Source organism: Condylura cristata, unplaced genomic scaffold (assembly GCF_000260355.1).
Source record: "Condylura cristata isolate star-nosed mole 26May11 unplaced genomic scaffold, ConCri1.0 scaffold00041, whole genome shotgun sequence".
NCBI classification, from domain to species: domain Eukaryota; kingdom Metazoa; phylum Chordata; class Mammalia; order Eulipotyphla; family Talpidae; genus Condylura; species Condylura cristata.
In genome coordinates, this window is record NW_004567142.1 from 6,635,758 (window position 1) to 6,653,014 (window position 17,257).

Genomic DNA, 17,257 nt, shown 5'->3' on the forward strand with positions numbered 1-17,257 from the left:
CAACAACCAACTTCAAGTGGAGTAGGGTTAGGAGCAGCGGCGCAAATGCCAGCTCTGCATGAGACAAGGACCAGGTGCCTTCAGGTGGCCACTCACCTGTTCGACTAGCTGGGGGCAGGAGGGGAAGGGTCGCAAGAGCCCTGGGTCCACACCAGCAGATAGAGCTAAGAGTGGGTACTCTGGGGAGTCTTGAAAGCGAGAGAGGACATGGGTAGGCGCGGAGGGAAGAGCCATTCTCCTCCTGAGCTGCAGGTTGTAGAGGCCAAAGCTGCCTGGCAAGATACATAGCATCCGGTTTCTGTGCGTTGTGCCTGGCTATCTCTACAGCCTTCTGCACCTCCACACCTGTATTTGCACAACCCTGAACTGGCAGCACCGGAACCGGTTGGTCGCTGTCCCAGGTGCTGAGCAGGAGCGCTGCCGCAGGGTGTGTGAGCGCGCTTGGCGCTGGTGTAGCTTCAGGCCTTAGGGTCAATACCAGGGCAGACCTGCTCCTGGCATTCCCGTGTCCCTTCTACCCTTGGCCTGGCATGCAGGTCTCTTCTCAGCTGAACTCTCCAGTCCTGGGTGAGCTTAGTGTCCCCCAAAGTGCTCAATGAGTACACTTTTTCCTCCAGTCAGCCCCGCATGCTGCTTAGCCCAGACAGGGCTCAAACAGAGCGTCCCTATTTGTTCTTGGCCACATCCCCTTCTGTCTCTTTGACAACCACCCCTTCTCAGTCCCCTCCTATTCCACCTGAATCCCCAAACCAGTCTCTTCCCTAATCTCTGGCCTCTCCCAGAGCTCCAGCACCTCTGCGGTGGGCTGAATGGTATTCCCCTAAAAAGGTAAGTTGTCTCCTCACTTAAGACCTAGTTGGACACGAGTTCTTCAGAGGTGATTGAGTTAAGGGGTCACAAGAATGAGCCCTTACCCAGTATACAGTGTCCTCATGAAAAGAGAAAGCGGGAGGACATGCATACCGTGAGCCTACCACGTGGCATGAAGGCACAGCTGCCACCCTGCAGGCCACCTGGAGCTGCAAGGGCTACTGGGCACCAGTGCTCAGCAGCAACCCGAGACACCTGACCTTGAGCTTACTGTTTCCACAACTATGATACCTCCCTGGGGTCTGGCCACCCAGCTAGCCACCCACTATTTGTAGACTGGTTGTCCACAAACACCACCCACCCCCAGCTCTAGCCCTCCATTTGAAACATTTCGGCAGTCTTCCTGACTTTCCAGGAAAAAGACAATCCAAGCCCTGGCACACGTGTCGGAGGTCTTTCCGGGCGGGGCCGGCCCAGTGCTCCTCGTCTTTCTCAGAAAGGCTGATAACAAGTGCTTCAGCCAGAAGACCTAGGTCCAGGGCAGGGGCCAGGGGGATGAAGGGGCAAAGATACAGAGAGACCCAAAAGCAAGATGGATGGGTGGGTGGCGTCACAGGCATTGGGAATTGGGGAAATCTGAAGAGCTTTATCAGTGGGGCGCAGGGGTGTCACTTCCCCCCAGTTCTGTTGTCAGGAACTCTGGGGAGACAGCTCTCTGGGTGCCTGGCTATAATCCATGCAGAAGAAAGGAGCAATGAATGCCAGTCCCATTCAGCTGAGTAAAGCTGGGCAGGTGTCCAGGCAGAGAATGGGAGGAGGCGGTAATTTAGGCCAGGGGCTCTCCAAACTGGGGAATCCGCACTCACCTACCTGTTCGATCTCCCGGCAGCGCCGACCTAGTGCTTGGTACTTCCTGCGATTTAGTTCCCGCTGGCGTCGCCGCCGGCCTCGGGCAGCCTCTTCCTCTTCCTCTCGTTCCCGGAGTCCCGAACCGCCCAAACCCCCAGCCACAAACTCTACTTCGGTCTCCAGCTCACTCTCTAGGATGTGACCACCGAACAGCGGAGGCAGGGCCAGCTCGGAGCCCGGCGGCGCCGAGAACTCTTCGAAGCCCACAGCTGCCATCGTCCTGGGAGGGTGGCAGGGGAGGGCGAGCTGGGTTCAGAGACCCGACACTCTGCTCTAGCTCCCTCGTCCCTCAGACCTGGGACTCCACTTCCAGCCCCGTCTCTCGCAGACCAGGCGTCCAGCCCCCGCCGCTCCCTCCCAGCCGGCAGTCCAACCCCCCAGCTTATTCCCAGGGCGCACGAGCGTTCGAACCCCGAACCCTTCTGGGACCCGGGAGCGCGGACCTCCAGAATCTTGCTCCCCAAGGGCTCGCGGAGATCTAGGCGCCACCTCTTCACTCAGACCCTGGAGTCCAGGCCTCCAACCTCCCTTCCCTCAGACCCGGGGGCCCAGGTCCCTGGCCTCCTGCCCGAGGGTGCGGGGCACTGCAGACCCCTGTCCCTGAGGACTCGGCGACAGCGGATGCAGAGCTGCAGCCCCCACCAGCCCTCGAGATGAAAGCAGCTCGTGGCGAAGTCGCACGGCCTTTGGGACTCGCTGCTCACCCCCACCACTTACCCCTCTCTCTGCTCCAGTTCCATCGCCCGGCGCCCTTGGCCGCAGGACGTTCAGCCTCGCCGCCTAAGCCCTAGGCTGTCGTCCGTAAAACTCTCTGTCCCATGAGGCTCCGCGGCCAGGCAGCCGCTACGCCTTCGGGGAACCGTAGTTTCCTGCTTCCGGCTCCGCTTGCCAGCCCCTCCCCCCCAGCCCCGGCTTCCAGGTCTCGCTCTGTCGTGGGACGCCCCCGCCGTCGTCTGAGTGGCCGCGCTCTTAATGCTTGACTCGACCCCCGGGCGTGGACGCCGGCGGCCCCCCCCGGCAGGCTCGGTTCTGGGCGGGCGGTGGCCGACAGCGCCTCCTCGCCCCTGCTCGCCCTTCTCTGCCTCGCGCCCGCTGCCAATAAAGTTGTTGTTGCAAGGCGGCCTCGGCGCGGGGCGGGGGCCAATCAGCGCGCAGCTCGGCCTCGCTCGCGGCGCGGGCTGAGGCGTCATCACTGAGCGCCGCCGCTGTCGGGACGCGGTTTTCCTAGAGACCGTCGGGCGCGGAGGGAAGAGGTGAGTGTGGGCCCGCGAGGGCAGGACGGAACCGTCTCCCCTGTGTCGGGAAGGCGGGTCCTCTTGCCTCGGTGGACGGCTCGGACGCCTTACGCGCGCAGACGGTGTGGGAGCCCCGGAACAAACGTCCCCGGCCCTCGTAGAGCTTTGCTTGGCGCCTGGGGGAGGAGAGAGGCTTAGGCTGACAGTTATTAAACAGCCGCACGTGGGGGAGCGCCCCAGCGTGCCGGTGTGTACCACCAAGATCCTACCTCGCCTGCGCTGGGGTGCTTGGGCCGGCAGCTGGCACGGCAGACGAGAGCCAGTAGAAAGTGCGAGGGAAGAAGTTGACGAGCTAAAGGAATGCGGGGCGGACTCATGGAGTCGTGGTAGAGGAGCGGCTGGAGGGGCTGGCTGGAACCAGGCAAGGTCATCCTAGCGTGGTGACAAGCGGTGCCTCTGCACGCTAGGGACAGCGAGCGTGAATTCCTTGCGGAAATTTTACCTTCGGGGGACACAGGCACTAAGCGAAGTGTTAGTAATTTGGAGACCCTGTGAAGCCTTGAGGCGAACTCAAGCACTAATAAGATGTGTTACAGTCCAAGAGTATCTAGCCTCGGGTCAGAGAGGACTCAAACTCAAGACATAATGGCTGGTCGGCATCAGCCACAACAGCTAGGCTACCTGAGTACCCCCAATAGAGAATGGGGTCAAGAGGCATGACTTGCCCACATAAGAAATACCATTCAGCCGTCGGGAAGGATGAAGTGTGCCACTTACAGCAAAGTGAAGTAGTTCGAGGGGATTACTCGGACTGAAGTAAGCAAGAAAGAGAGATACTCGGGAGCTTCACGTCTGTGAGTAATATAAACATAAAAGCAGATGAGCTGATAAAACAAGTAATTATAAACTAATAGACATTGATAATCTGCCTAACTGAGGTTTCTGAGGTGAAGAGAAAGGGAAGACAGAAGAGTCAAGTGGATATAAGGGGAGTTGGAGAGAGGAAAAGTAGAAAAGACAGTAGATGTAGCAGAATCTGTAGAATGACAGATTGAAACAGAATGTAAGAGCAAGGTTCATGGTGTGTGAACTATAGCTGTGTGTCTCTGTTATACTGGTGAGGAAGCTGACCACAGAAGGGGAGGGAGCGGGGAAGGGCTTGGCTCAGGGAGAGGAGAAGCCCAAGAAGGGGAAGAGTTCTTTAAGAAAAACAAAGCAGTGGGGAAGATAGAATAGTGGGGTACCCCTGTGGGACAGTGGTGCCAGCCTTTCCACGGGACTTGTGGGAAATACACTTGTACAGTCCTGGGGGTGGAAGGGAGGCGACTTGTGGTCAGCAGTGGCCTCCTGGGGTGCCGTAGACTACGAGACCCTACCTGGCTGCTCTGATGGCTCAGTCAGTCTTTTAGCATATCTGTCACCCATTTGGGGCCCAACAAGGGCGTGGGGGGTTAAGATTACGGGGTGGGAGAGAGATGTGAGCAGAAGTCACCTCTCCTAAAGGGATGTCTCCCTAGAGTCTCAGGGAGACGGGGCCTGTAGGACATGAATCTTGTCCAGGGCGTGGGTGTGACTGGTGACCGTCCAGGTCCTAGAAGGCATGTGTGTGGACTCTTCCAGCAGGTACCTGCCGAGCTCCTGTTACGCGCCAGGCACAGCTGGGAGCTGGAAGCCAAGGTCAACGGTTGCCTGTACCGATGGAGCCAGCTAGCTAGTGGGGCTGGCGGAGGGGGCCCAGGGCCTCCCGAGGGAGAACGAGAAGGAGCTTAGCGGGGACAGGGTTTGAGGGAAGCCCATTCTCTCCCACTCTGCAGGATGTCTCTGGCAGATGAGCTCCTGGCTGACCTGGAGGAGGCAGCTGATGAGGAGGAAGGGGGAAGCTATGGGGAGGAGGAAGAGGAGCCAACGATCGAAGATGTGCAGGAGGAAACACAGCTGGATCTCTCTGGGGACTCAGTCAAGAGCATTGCCAAGTTGTGGGACAGCAAGATGGTAAGCAGATCAGAAAGAAGCAGGGGTCATGGGGCCAGGGACATGGGCCAGCCCTAGGTTCTCACCCATCTCCTTAATCACCAGTTTGCCGAGATCATGATGAAGATCGAGGACTACATCAGTAAGCAAGCCAAGGCTTCAGAAGGTACTTACCCCTCTGCTTCCGCCTGCCTGGTCTCTTGACTCTGGCTGCCTGTGACCTTGAAAGTTGGGTCTGTCTTCCTCTCTGCCTTTTCCAGAGCCTTTTTTTTTTTCATCCCAACCCAGCCCCTGCCCCCTAAAAGTATCCCCCATCATTGCCCTGCGCTGAGCAGTTGTGACTGGATGCAACTCGAGGTTTCCCCGACCTCAGCGATTCATTGTCCAGTTAGAGGAGTTTCCCTACACTTGTAAACTGTGGTCCAGTTTCCACAGTGATGAGTCGCTGTGTTTTCTCGAGGTCAGTACCGTCTTTTCCTAATGCTTACCTAAAGAGGGAGGCCGCTGCTGCTGTGGCTGGGCGCCGGTGCTGTTTGGTAATCAGGAAGGACTGGCAGAGCACCGCCTGGACTTCTCCCTTCCACGTGACTCGCACTGGGTCGCATCTGGGACGTTCACGTCAGCTACGAGAGGGCGATCCTCTACTCCCCTCTTCGTCCTGCCCTTCCTGTCGCGATGGGGCTCTGGGACAAAACTGCTGGCAGCAGGAGGCTGTGGGGGGCCGTGTGGCTGGGGCGTTACCGGCGGTTTCCAGGTGACTCACTCTTGAAGTGATGCCATGGAGCTGAGCCGGCCCTGAGAAGGTGCAGGCATTGGTGCATCTAGGCCAGGCGCAGGACACTTGCTGAGCTGGGCTGGCTGTGAGGAGGGGCCAGGCCTGCTTCAGGGGCAGGAAGTCCCGGTCTCTGAGGGGGCCTTTGGAGCTAGAGTATACTGGCCAGGCTGCGTGCAGGGCCAGCGCATGGGAGAAAGAGGTGCCTTAGGAGGGGGTCATCTCACCTCAGTCCAGAGAGCTGTGGGGAGGCAGAAAGTGACATTGTCTGACGTCACCTAGAACATGGCAGAGGAGTTGAGAAGATGTCAAGACTGGGTGGCTGTTGAGTTTAATGGCGGTGGTGGGAGTGCGTGGGGAGTGAGCAGCTGCTGACCCTCCCTGGAGCTGGGGGAAGGTTCCTCATGCTCCTCATTCCCGGCAGCCCAGGAAACACTACTTGTCCTCGAGGGGCTTCTGGCATCTGGGGAGTTTGGGGAGCCAGGAGAGTGTTTAGTTTCAGGGCAAGAGAGGGTCCAGCCAGTGCGGTCCTAGGGACAGAGTGGAGGGAGGAATGGGGTGTTTGTGGCCATGTAGTATCTCCCCTGGCTGTCTCTTGAGCCTCTGCTCCCCCAGCCCCCCTGGCTGTGGACCCGGAAGGGGGTCTTAGACTCACCCTCACATCAGGCTTTCTTGCCCCCAGTGATGGGACCCGTGGAGGCAGCCCCGGAATACCGCGTCATTGTGGACGCCAACAACCTGACTGTGGAGATCGAGAATGAGCTGAGTGAGTGCGAGAAGGGCCGCAGAGCCAGCCTGCCGCCGCCCTTCACAGCCAGCTGCTGCCTCGCGGTGCGGGAGCGCCAGGCACCCTCAGGCCTTTCCTGGTGCCACCCCCAGGCCCTCCCGTTAGCTCAGGCCCAGCTGCCACTGCTGTCGCGTGGCTTGAGTCGGAAGGAGGTGTGCTTTCCTCTCCTGGAAAGTCTGGTGAGCGCTCCAGGCCGGTGTAGCGGCCTCAGGTGCCCCGGCTCCGTCTCGTTGAGCGGCCAGCGTCTCCCCATCGCACCAGCCACACGGGAGAGACGAGGAGAGCTTGTTCTCACGCTCGTGCGGCTGCATTTGGCAGCAGGGGTCGCCGAGAGTTGTAGCCTTATGCTGGGCGCCTAGCACCCCGCGCAAAGGTCACGGTTCAGTTAGTGAGGGAGGGGGAATGAAGCAGCAGAGTCGGCCTCATCGGCATCTCCCACCCCGTGCGCCCCAGACATCATCCATAAGTTCATCCGGGACAAGTACTCGAAGCGATTCCCCGAACTGGAGTCCCTGGTCCCCAACGCGCTGGATTACATCCGCACGGTCAAGGTGAGTGCAGAGAGGAGGGGAAGCTGGGAGGACTTTAGCGTAAGTGGAGGTAGGCAGCACCGGCTCGCAGCCCCGTCTCAGTTGGGGGACGTGGGGGAGCTCCCCTCGCTCAACTTTTGGCCAGAATGTTCCTGGTGGGGGTAGGATGGGGACAGAGGGCAGGTGGAAGAGCCAGAAGGAGTGATACCGGAGGCCGCAGGGCCGGACTGCCTGCCCAGGCCGGGAGGCACTGGGGGTCAGGAGGTGCGGGCCTGGCGGGAGGATTTCCAGCTCCGCCATCACTGGGCCTCAGCGTCTCTGGCAGGGTCAGAGCCCATTCAGGAAGCTTGAGAGGAGCCCCACCCACTTTCCCACCCACCCAGCCCTGCCCGAGCCAGTGCTTCTCCATGGGTCAGAGCAAGCGTTATCTGAAGCAGACCACAGGCCGACAGGGCAGCCACACAGATAGGGGAAGGTGGCTTGAGAGCCACGGTGGCCACAAACCATGGCCCCTTCAGGGATGAGAGCGAGGGGGTGGCAGAGATGAGACCAGATGCCTCTGACTCCCTCAGCGAGTATGGAGGGAGGTCAGGCCAAGGGGTGGAGGCGCCTCCTGAGTCCCGTGCCCTGCTCTGGCCACCCCACAGGAGCTGGGCAACAGCCTGGACAAGTGCAAGAACAACGAAAACCTGCAGCAGATCCTGACCAACGCCACCATCATGGTCGTCAGCGTCACGGCTTCCACCACCCAGGGGTGCGTACCCAGCAGGGAGAAAGTGGCCCTGGGGCCAGCCTCAGCCCCCATGCCAGCAGACGGTGATCTCGGGGCCTGGTGGCACGAGTCACTCTCAGGATGGTCTGCTTCACGTCCAGTGTGTGACAGGTGCCTCCTGCAAGCCAGGTGCCTTGCGGGGCCCGGGGGCCCCCAGAGAACGAGGACGCCTGGAGTCTGGTTTGAGGCTGGGCCGAGGAGGAGCCCAGACATAGGAATGTGTGTGTCCTACGCGCTGCCCACGGCTGGAACGAATGTGGCTAGGAGGGGGCGGAGGGAGGGAATTGGCTTGGCTCTCCGGGCCTCTGCCCGCGCCTGACGTCAGCGATCCCCGTGAACCCAGAGTGGAGGCTGTGGCGGGAGCTCTCCCTGGGCCGCCGCCTGTGCACTGACAGACATTGGCAGGGGTGCCGTCCTGGGGGCGGGCGCAGAATGTAGCAGGCTGGGGGTGCCCTCCCTCGACTCCTGTCTGGGAGGAAGCAGGTGTGTACTGAGGTGCAGGGCTGAGGGGCACGCGCCAGGCGGCTGTGGTGCGGGCTGGCGGGGTCCCGGGGAGGGGGGCGTTGCCAGCTCCCTAGTGGAGAAACAGAGCGGCCTTGGCTCGCCGCTGCTGGGCCATGACCTCGCGCGTTCCCATGGCCGCGCGGCCCTGTCCTGTGAGCGCCGTGGGAGCTGAGGGGCCGGGCCGGGCTTTGGGCTCAGCCCCTGGGCAGCAGCTGCGGCGGCCATCAGCCCCGTGTGCTGTCCCCCGCTCTCTGAGCGCAGGCCGACGGGGAGTCTGAGAAGTGCAGCGGCCGTCGCTAGGCCTGGCTGGCGGCAGCCGTGGTCCGTCCCCGACAGTCTCGGTGGTGGCCGAGCAGGACTCGAGGCTGAGGCCGAAGGAGGAGGGCTGGGCGGGGAGCTGGGAGGGGAGCGTGGGAAAGGAGTTCCGGGGAGAGGGGTTGCCTCCTGCAGCGGAGAGCAGGCCGGGCAGAGCCAGGCCAGACTGGCCCAGCAGCGCCCGGCTGCCCTCGCTTCCGGGCCTCAGGCCCTGTGTCCAGGCGCATGTGCAACACAGCAGGTGCACGGCCGCCCCACCATGGGCCAGGGTTGGGGGTGCCGTCCGCTCCAGCCTTTCCCCGCCCCACAGGCAGCAGCTGTCCGAGGAGGAGCTCGAGCGGCTGGAGGAGGCCTGTGACATGGCCCTGGAGCTGAACGCCTCCAAGCACCGCATCTACGAGTACGTGGAGTCCCGGATGTCCTTCATCGCGCCCAACCTCTCCATCATCATCGGGGCGTCCACAGCCGCCAAGATCATGGGTGAGGTGCTAGGCCCAGTGGAGCGCGTCCTCGGGTCCACAGTTGGGTGACCCCAGCGAGTCATCAGCCTTTTCTGTGTAATGCGCTTTGGCCCCACAGGCCCAGGCCCACCCCGCCACCTCCTGCAGATGGCGGAAGTCCGCCTCTCTGGACACAGGAAGGGTGCCCTGCCCTGGTTAGCCCTGGAACCCCAGGCACAGCCGGGGGCTACCAGGCTGCCGTGGAAGCTGACCACGAGCCTGGTGGGCGCCAGCTCTGCCCTGAGCCTCATTTCTCCCGCCTGGCAGTGTGGCAGGAGTAGGGCGGGTCCCCTGCTCCCCGGGCACTGTCTGCAGTCTCAAAGCCCCTTGGGCTTCTAGAGCTTTCCACCCCAAAAGATAGCTGGGGGAGTTTGGTCATTGCCCACAGCTCTGCCACCACGCCGTGCGGGGCTGCTCTTAAAGATTTGCTCGTGTGGTGAGACGGGCCCCAGTCCTCCAGAGCACCGGGCCTGCACACAGCAGTGCCCACAGGGAGAAACTCTGACCCGCCTGCGGCTCACAGGGAGCGCCGAGCCAGTCCACACCAGCTGCGGGTGGAGGCACTTATGCCCTGGCTAGTGAGAACGTAGCACCCACAGGACACAGCCCAGAGCAGGGACGTGCGGGCTGCCGACTCTGGCCGGGGTCCCTGTCACCCTTAGGCACTGGCTTCCCCGCCCTGAGCCCCGCTCCGAAGGGAGTCAGGAGCCCGCCCTCACGCGGCCTGCGAGGGTGCAGTACTCACTGAACCCAGACTGTGCCCACCTGTGGCCCCTCTCCCTCTGCCACTGCAGGCGTGGCCGGTGGCCTGACCAACCTGTCCAAGATGCCCGCCTGCAACATCATGCTGCTCGGAGCCCAGCGCAAGACACTGTCGGGCTTCTCGTCCACCTCCGTGCTGCCCCACACGGGCTACATTTACCACAGTGACATCGTGCAGTCCCTGCCCCCGGTGAGCCCCGGCTGGGTGCCGCCCCGCATCGCTGGGGACCGCAGTGCCCCCACATTTGCTAAGGCCGCACGCCTACCACGCCGCGTGCATGTCAGCTTTTCAGTCCAGGGTACCCCCAAACACGGCCCCGAGGTTCAGTGACCCGCCGGGGGCTCAGGAAGCCACGGTCTGTATCAGCCCGTTGCCCCTGCCAGGGAAGAGGCGGGTCAGCGTTCAGAAGACTGGCCCTGGCTTCCCGAGACCTCGCCGGCGTCCTGGCCCCCTCGCCAGGGCTCGGAGCCCAGCAGGCCCCGGTGCTCAGTGTCCTCTGCTGGGCTCAGTGGCTACCTGTGACGGGGCTGGGCGGGCCGATCCCTTGCACCCAGGTTGCCTCGGCCAGGGAAGATCAGTGCCCGGCGCCAGCCAGGGCCAGACTTTGGGCAAGGTTGAGTTCATTGTTGGGTCACCGCCGCTGCCGTTTCTGTGGCTGTGGGTCTTACACGCCTCTTGGTGTCTTCCAGCCGGCCCCTGTCAGTTCGCGATCCAGATGGGTAGCTCCTCTTTCATGACCGCTTAGCTCTTCTCCCCTGTGGCAGCATGGTTCTCATACCCACTAGTCTACGCGTTTAACATTCGTTACAAGGTGGCCGAAAGAAAGCCCGCATGATCTCACTCGGCCACCGCCGCGGCAGGAGCGGGCCGCGCCGCGGGCGGCGGGCGGGGGGCTCCCGTCCGCCCGCACGCTCAGCTCTGCCTCCCTTGCCCTGCTCCAGGACCTCCGGCGGAAGGCGGCCCGGCTGGTGGCCGCCAAGTGCACGCTGGCAGCCCGCGTGGACAGCTTCCACGAGAGCGCGGAGGGCAAGGTGAGGCGCTCGCGGCTGCCCGAGGGGCCGCTGGTCTGCCGGGAGACCCTTGAGCGTGCTGTGCCCGTGGCCGCCATCTCTGCGCCTCTCCCCGGACTCGTCCTGCTGCTGCGACAGCAAGTCCCGTAAACTTCGCAGCAGTCGGCTTTGTCACCGGACCATCCCTGGGTCACGCAGGGCGCCATTCCAGGGCTGAGATGAGGACGGGTCACCCTCAGCCCATGCTTGCTCAGCCCCTGCCTTCTGCAGTGGGCGGTCCTGGAGACAGCTGAGGCCTCTGTCCTGCGCGTAGTTGCTGTCCTGGTCCCCAGGCAGGCGCTGCCTCCGCACGCAGCGTCGCTCCGACGGCCTCCGCGCCAGGACACCGCAGGGGCGCGCTGGCTGTGCGGACGCAGACGGCCCGGGCCCGTGGCGCTGCCGTTGTCATGGAGAAGGCAGACGCGACACGCCCGTGGTACAGCGAGCAAACGCCAGACAGGAGCGTACGGTGTTGTCAGCAGGCAGTCGGAGGCTGAGGTAGCCGCGCGTCAGGGAGGCTTTGCTGAGCAAGCTCGGCTTGGGCTGACCTGGGTGAGGTTAGCAGATGCATCCCTTGACGGCCGGGCAGAGACTGACCCCGGCGGAGAAAACGGTCAGTGCTCAGGTCCTGAGGCCGAGGCGCAGCAAGCCCAGGAGAGGCAGTGGCGGGACGTGGGGCAGGTCGCCTGCAGCCCTGAGGGCCCAGGACAGCACGGCCGCGGGGGAGGTGCTGAGGTGGCGGTCCAGGCTCGCCCGAGGAAGTGCCAGGGAGCTCCTGGGGCGGGAGGGGGCAGTGAGGCCCTGCCGCTGAGCTGCGGGGGTTCGGGTGGGCGGGTGGGTGCTGTGCTGAGTGAGGCCCGAGGCTGTGCTGTGTCCAGCCCGCGCTCAGACACGCGCTCCCCCAGGTGGGCTACGAGCTGAAGGACGAGATCGAGCGCAAGTTCGACAAGTGGCAGGAGCCGCCACCCGTGAAGCAGGTGAAGCCACTGCCTGCGCCCCTGGATGGGCAGCGCAAGAAGCGAGGCGGCCGCCGGTGAGCACCCCAGGGGCTGCTAGGAAGGGGGGGGCTCGCACCCAGCCAGCTGACTGCGGTGTGCCTGCCCCAAGGTACCGCAAGATGAAGGAGCGGCTGGGGCTGACGGAGATCCGGAAGCAGGCCAACCGCATGAGCTTTGGAGAGGTCGGTGCCCGGCCCCTGCACGGAGCTTCGGGGGTCCTTCCTCGCCGCTGTGCCCACCTGCCTGCTGCCCTTGTCTTCCATCTTACCACCTGGCTCCCACGGTGCCATCACCCAGCCACCAGCCCCAAGGGCACTGTGCCACCCTCTGCGCTTCCCTCACCCCAGGCCATCGCAGGCCCCCTCGAGTCCCTTTCGCTCCCTTTGCCCCGCCCGTCATGCCCCTTCCCGAGCGGGACGCCCGCTGGCGTCGTCATCTGATGCCACTGTGTGGCCCCGCGGGACTAACTTAGTGCCCCTTACCCGTTCCGATTCGCGCGCGCACAGCACTCCCGTCTGTCGGCTCGGGGGGCAGAAACCGGTCCTGACTCCTCGCTGGGTCCCGCGTCACCCTGTGCACAGCTGGCCCGGGGGCCCGCTGGGCCTGGCGAGCGCCGCCCTCCAGGGACCGCACTGGTCCACCTGTGGGCCCAGCTGCTGGGTGAGCCTGGGCCTCGGGCTGCTCAAGACGGTGACTCACTGCAGACCGCCCCCCCAGATTGAGGAGGACGCCTACCAGGAGGACCTGGGCTTCAGCCTGGGACACCTGGGCAAGTCGGGCAGCGGGCGTGTGCGGCAGACACAGGTGAACGAAGCCACCAAAGCCAGGATTTCCAAGACACTGCAGGTACCGCTGTGGGCGCGGGGAGGGCGGCCGCGACCCGAGTGGCCAGCCCCTGACAGCGTGCGCCGCCCGCCCCACAGCGGACCCTGCAGAAGCAGAGTGTGGTGTATGGCGGCAAGTCCACCATTCGCGACCGCTCCTCGGGGACTGCCTCAAGTGTGGCCTTCACCCCACTCCAGGTACTCGCCGGCCCGCCCCCTCCCTGCTGTCTGGGCGGCCCTTCCCCCCCGAGCCCGCCGTGCGTGAACGGAGATGGCGCTCGAGGACACAGCTTGTTTCCAGGCACTGAGTGCTGGGTTAGCCAGAAGCAGAGGTGGGAAACGGCCGTGGCCGTGCGTCCCGCTGTCTGTGGGGTTGCGTCGGGCCCAGGCCGGGCATCCGGTCCTCCGTGTCCTCCTGAGTCGGCTGCGGCCCCCCCGGAGGCTCGGGATCCTTGCACCTACGGGTGGCGCCGGTGGTGGGGCCACCTGGGCCCGCGTGAGACGTCGGGCTAGAGGGGCTGGGAAGCCTCGTCCCACCGCTGAGCACATCGTGGAGCCAGGCCAGTTGTCACGCCTGCCCCCTCAGAGCTCACGCCCCGGGGAGCTGGTGTGGCCCACGGGAACGTGAGGGGTAACAGCTCCGTCACTGTCAGCAGTATTTTCTGAGCACCCAGACGGTCAAGGTCTGGGGACAGGACAGACAGCAGACAGTAAGCCCAGCCCTCGTGCGTTCAGTAGGCAGCTTTGGCGACTGGTCAGCGCCTCTTCTGTTGCCTGAGTCCCATCAAAAGGACCTGGGAGGTCCTGACTTCTCAGCTCTCCCACTGGGGGGGGAGCGGGTGGTTGCTAGCTCGGACCAGACTAGCTTTCCTCATCGCCCCATGTCCTTCACCTGCCCAGGGCCTGGAGATTGTGAATCCACAAGCTGCTGAGAAGAAGGTGGCTGAAGCCAACCAGAAGTATTTCTCCAGCATGGCCGAGTTCCTCAAGGTCAAGGGTGAGAAGAGTGGCATCATGTCCACCTGAGGGGCCGTGCCCCCCGCAGCTGCCCGCTGAAGGGACTTGGGGCCCTGCCCTTCTGGAGGGAGCAGGGTCCTGTGGGGCTGGAAGGTGTGGCCCAGAGACCTTCCCTACCGTCCACTTGTGCCAGGTCTGGCCACGGAGGCACCCGAAGGGGCCCAGCCTCCAGCGTCAAGACTGCTGCCCCGTTTGGGGTCCGGGCAGTTTCAGCACACTGTCTTTTTTAGCCGGGAGAGGAGATACTTTTGGAGAAAGTGCAATTAAAAGCACATTACTGGGATCTGTGCTTGGGAAGTGGTCATTTGTCAGAGGAGACAGAGCTTGGGTTCCTGATCCAGGCGGAATCTGGGCCAAGCCCTGCCTGGCACTTCCTCATTGGGGGTCCAAGGAAAAGTCCCCTCCTTCTGCAGACCCCTGGGCCAGCATCCACAATCCTGATGGCCAAGCTTTTAGCTGGCTGCTCCAAGCCCCGGCTTTTGAGACGGGGTGGTCAGGCCCCCGTCCAGGTCCCTACTTACCCCGTGTGGAGGATGCTCCCTCACCGTCAGTACTCTGCTCTTGTTTCTAATCAGTGTGCTCCCACCTGGGGCACCAAGCTCTGACCTGGGTATTGCAAACAGGCTCCCTTCCCCGCCAGCGTGAGCCGTGGGGAGGCCCGCGGAGACGTGTGCCTTGGGAAGTAGGCTCCTTCACTCCGGCGTAAAGCTTAGATGCAGAGGCAGGGGGCAGGGAACACTTCAGGCAGCCCCAGTGCTTGTCACGAGCCCACCTCCACCGGGACCCGGACATCCTGTGCTCTGAGCTGCGCTCACAGAGCCCCGGAGAGGGAGCCCTGGGCTACCCTGGGAGTGACCCACCCAGGGAAGGTGGTGCCTGCATCTCTGCCCGCCTCGCTTTCTGCTGGGCCTCTCAACTGCTGGACCTGCGTTGCCTGGCCGAGCTCTTGCTCTTTCTGTCCCTCTCTGGGGGGTCTTCTTCCCATCACCCCTTTGGGCTCTGTACTTCTCAGATCCACTCCCTCCATCAGCCCATATCTCTGGGCATCAGCTATCCTGAGTCTCCCTTCTCCCAGCTCAAGTTCCTGTTAATGGCCAGATGAGCCTACGTCATGTAACCTTCCTCACATTTACCACTGGCCTGTGGATCAGCCCTACTTAGAGGTTCCCTGGGCCCCTCCAGTGGGGCAGTAGGGAGACCTCAGGAAAGAATCTGAGTCACCTGGCGCTACAACTCTACCTATGCTTTGGACAGAGAGCCTCAAAATATGCCCCAGAATTTCTTGAAAGTTGTTAAAGTGATTGCCGGGCTCAGAATTTGATTGCTTCTCTGTGGTAGGACTCAGAAGAGTTTGTAACAGGTTTGCAGGGGTTGTGTGTGCAGCTGACCCAAGGACCACACTTTGAGACCCACTGCTCTAGAAAATTCTCTATCAGTAATTCTCAGATCACAGCATGTTGTATTCATCTTAAGATTTTAAGAAATTGTCATTTCCCACCCCTGGAAGCTGATTTCACTGGTCGAAAGCAAGAAAGTTCCTCCCTCCCTCAACAGGGAGCCACGTTTGGGAGTCAGTGCTCCAGATCGCTGTTACTCCAAGCGCGGTCCATTGTCACCCGGAAGATGCCAGAAGAGCACTACCCGGAGCCCCCAAAATCAGTCCATATTTTAGTAAATCCCTAGGGGCTCTCCAGGGCCCGCAATTGGAACAGCCAGCGCATCTTTAGGGCAATAACTGAAATGCCAGGGGAGCACAGGGGCACTGGGCACCTTGTGGGAACGCAGATCGGGAACTCACTTCTCTGAGTGCAAGCGACTGTCAGTCGCATGCTGACAGCAGTCTTCCGCCCTTGCCACAGGGTGCGGGTCTTACTCGGGTTTCTCTGTTTGCCCCACCTAGAGGAGGTGGGCACACCTGGTGTCCCGGCTTGACTGGGCCCCTGGGTGCATGCCTCCGTGGTTCATAAAGCAGTGCCTAGCAATAGCTAAACACCAGCCGTTCCTCTGCTATCTGCGTGCAGCCAGCCGGCCAGCAGGCACTGAACGCTTCCTTCCTGGTAAGCATTGGGCTGCGACGTCCAGAGGACACCGAAAACTACAATGATGGCCTATGTATGGACATAATTCTGAATGAACAGGGGTCTTGTGAGTATTCAGGACTTAACGTCAAGAAGTTTCTCCCCCAAAAGAAGTCAGAGCTGAGATCTGCAGGGTTAGGAGGCAGGAAACGGGTAGGTAGTTCCTGCACTTTCTGCAGCGTCTTGGGGGGGGGGGGTGGGAGGACCGGCACAGGAACCAGGGGATGCAGAGGGGAACCACTATAACCAGTCCCGAGCAGGATAGAAACGCCTCCCAAGCAATGGGGCCAGACGGGGTGCCAGAGACCTGAGGCGCAGTCTCGGGCCGACTTACTCGTGCAGAGAGCGAGCCCCAGATGTCCCAAACAGGCACGGAGGGAGCAGGCCCACCTGGCCTGAACCCAGACATGAAGGATGAGCCCAGTCCCAAGCCTCTGGTTACTCCGGTTTAACACTTCACCGATGGGTGCCGCCCACTCGCTACGCCGCGGGCAAGCTGGGAGGCAGGGTTACGGCCGCCGCGGACCCCAGGGAAAGGAGGGCCCGCCCCTGGCAGGGCCTGCTCTGATTGGCACGAGGCTCCGGCTCCGCCCCGCGCTGAAGGCACCTGTCTGGCGGCCATTAGGGACGCGGCCTCCAACGCCACTCTCCACGCCTTCCTCCGCTTTCCCCACCCACTTCCAAGATCAACCAATGGCTCAGGACAGAATAGGCCGCCCCCACGCACATGACCAATTAAAAATGGCCTTAAACTTGACGGGCGACTTCCCGCCCCTGATCAATTTAACTCCTCCCCCCCGCCAATTGGTTTAGGAGAGGGGGGCGGGACCATCCAATCAGCACAACTCAGGGCTGTTGACTGACGTGTAAGCCCTCGCGCTGGCGTGTTGTGCCCTGAGGCGGGAGGAGGAGGAGGAGGAGCGGAGACGAAAACCTGAGCCAATCCTGACATCCTGCGCGGGAGGCCAATCGAACGCCGCGCCTTGGAGCAATTGCCCAATCCGAGAGAGAGGGTCGGCCGCATCCGTGACAAGAACCAATAAGCTGCGTCCGAGGGGCTAGAGCGACGTGCGGCAGGAGCAATGAGAGGCTTATTTTCGGAACTGGGGGCGGGCCGGCGCCAGAGGCGAGAAGAGAGGAGGGAGGCCTCCTCCGCCGCCGCCATCTTGGACCGGGCCCGGTCAGCTTCCGCGGAGCCATCGGCAGACGCCGCGGCCTCCCTAGAGCCCCGACCCCGTCTTCAGAACCACCCCGGGCCCATTTATCCCCACCCCACTTCCGCTCCGCGCCGCTATCGCGATAGCACCCGGGCCTGGGGCGCGAGAAAAAGGCGGCGGGTGCTCGCCTCCCCCGCCTGTCGCGATACGCTCCTCAGCGGCGGCGCCAGCTCCTGTGGTGAGAGCGTCGGGCTCGACTGGGCCGG

The 17,257-nt window shown here is 62.6% G+C and overlaps 3 protein-coding genes across 3 annotated transcripts in view; 2 read left to right on the plus strand and 1 right to left on the minus strand.

Annotated features, from left to right (window-relative positions):
* TFPT (TCF3 (E2A) fusion partner (in childhood Leukemia)) overlaps window positions 1–2,588 on the minus strand; it is a 6,576-nt gene extending 3,988 nt beyond the window's left edge. The window contains exons 1-2 of the mRNA XM_004694304.2: window positions 2,437–2,588; window positions 1,681–1,939 (exon numbers count right to left, since the gene is read on the minus strand). Coding sequence (XP_004694361.1) covers window positions 1,681–1,939; window positions 2,437–2,459 — 282 coding nt within the window. The 5' untranslated portion in view covers window positions 2,460–2,588. The remainder of the gene's footprint in view (window positions 1–1,680; window positions 1,940–2,436) is intronic.
* Window positions 2,589–2,915: 327 nt separating this feature from the next.
* PRPF31 (pre-mRNA processing factor 31) lies at window positions 2,916–14,033 on the plus strand. The gene is made up of 14 exons (XM_004694303.2): window positions 2,916–2,972; window positions 4,769–4,946; window positions 5,031–5,091; window positions 6,380–6,463; window positions 6,938–7,035; window positions 7,662–7,768; window positions 8,916–9,085; window positions 9,900–10,057; window positions 10,810–10,899; window positions 11,823–11,950; window positions 12,025–12,097; window positions 12,633–12,761; window positions 12,839–12,937; window positions 13,640–14,033. The coding sequence occupies exons 2-14, from the start codon at window positions 4,770–4,772 to the stop codon at window positions 13,763–13,765; spliced, it is 1,500 nt and encodes a 499-aa protein (XP_004694360.1). The 5' UTR covers window positions 2,916–2,972; window position 4,769; the 3' UTR covers window positions 13,766–14,033.
* Window positions 14,034–16,998: 2,965 nt separating this feature from the next.
* Window positions 16,999–17,257, plus strand: part of CNOT3 (CCR4-NOT transcription complex, subunit 3) — a 14,600-nt gene continuing 14,341 nt past the window's right edge. Inside the window, exon 1 of the mRNA XM_004694078.2 lies at window positions 16,999–17,229. The gene's annotated coding sequence lies outside the window, so the exon portion shown is untranslated. The remainder of the gene's footprint in view (window positions 17,230–17,257) is intronic.

Coding starts and splice junctions, on each gene's coding strand:
- PRPF31 (XM_004694303.2), top strand. CDS start 4,770: ATGTCTCTGGCAGATGAGCTCCTGGCTGACCTGGAGGAGGCAGCTGAT. Junction 6,464..6,937: donor GGAGATCGAGAATGAGCTGA/GTGAGTGCGAGA, acceptor CGTGCGCCCCAG/ACATCATCCATAAGTTCATC. Junction 7,036..7,661: donor ATTACATCCGCACGGTCAAG/GTGAGTGCAGAG, acceptor GCCACCCCACAG/GAGCTGGGCAACAGCCTGGA.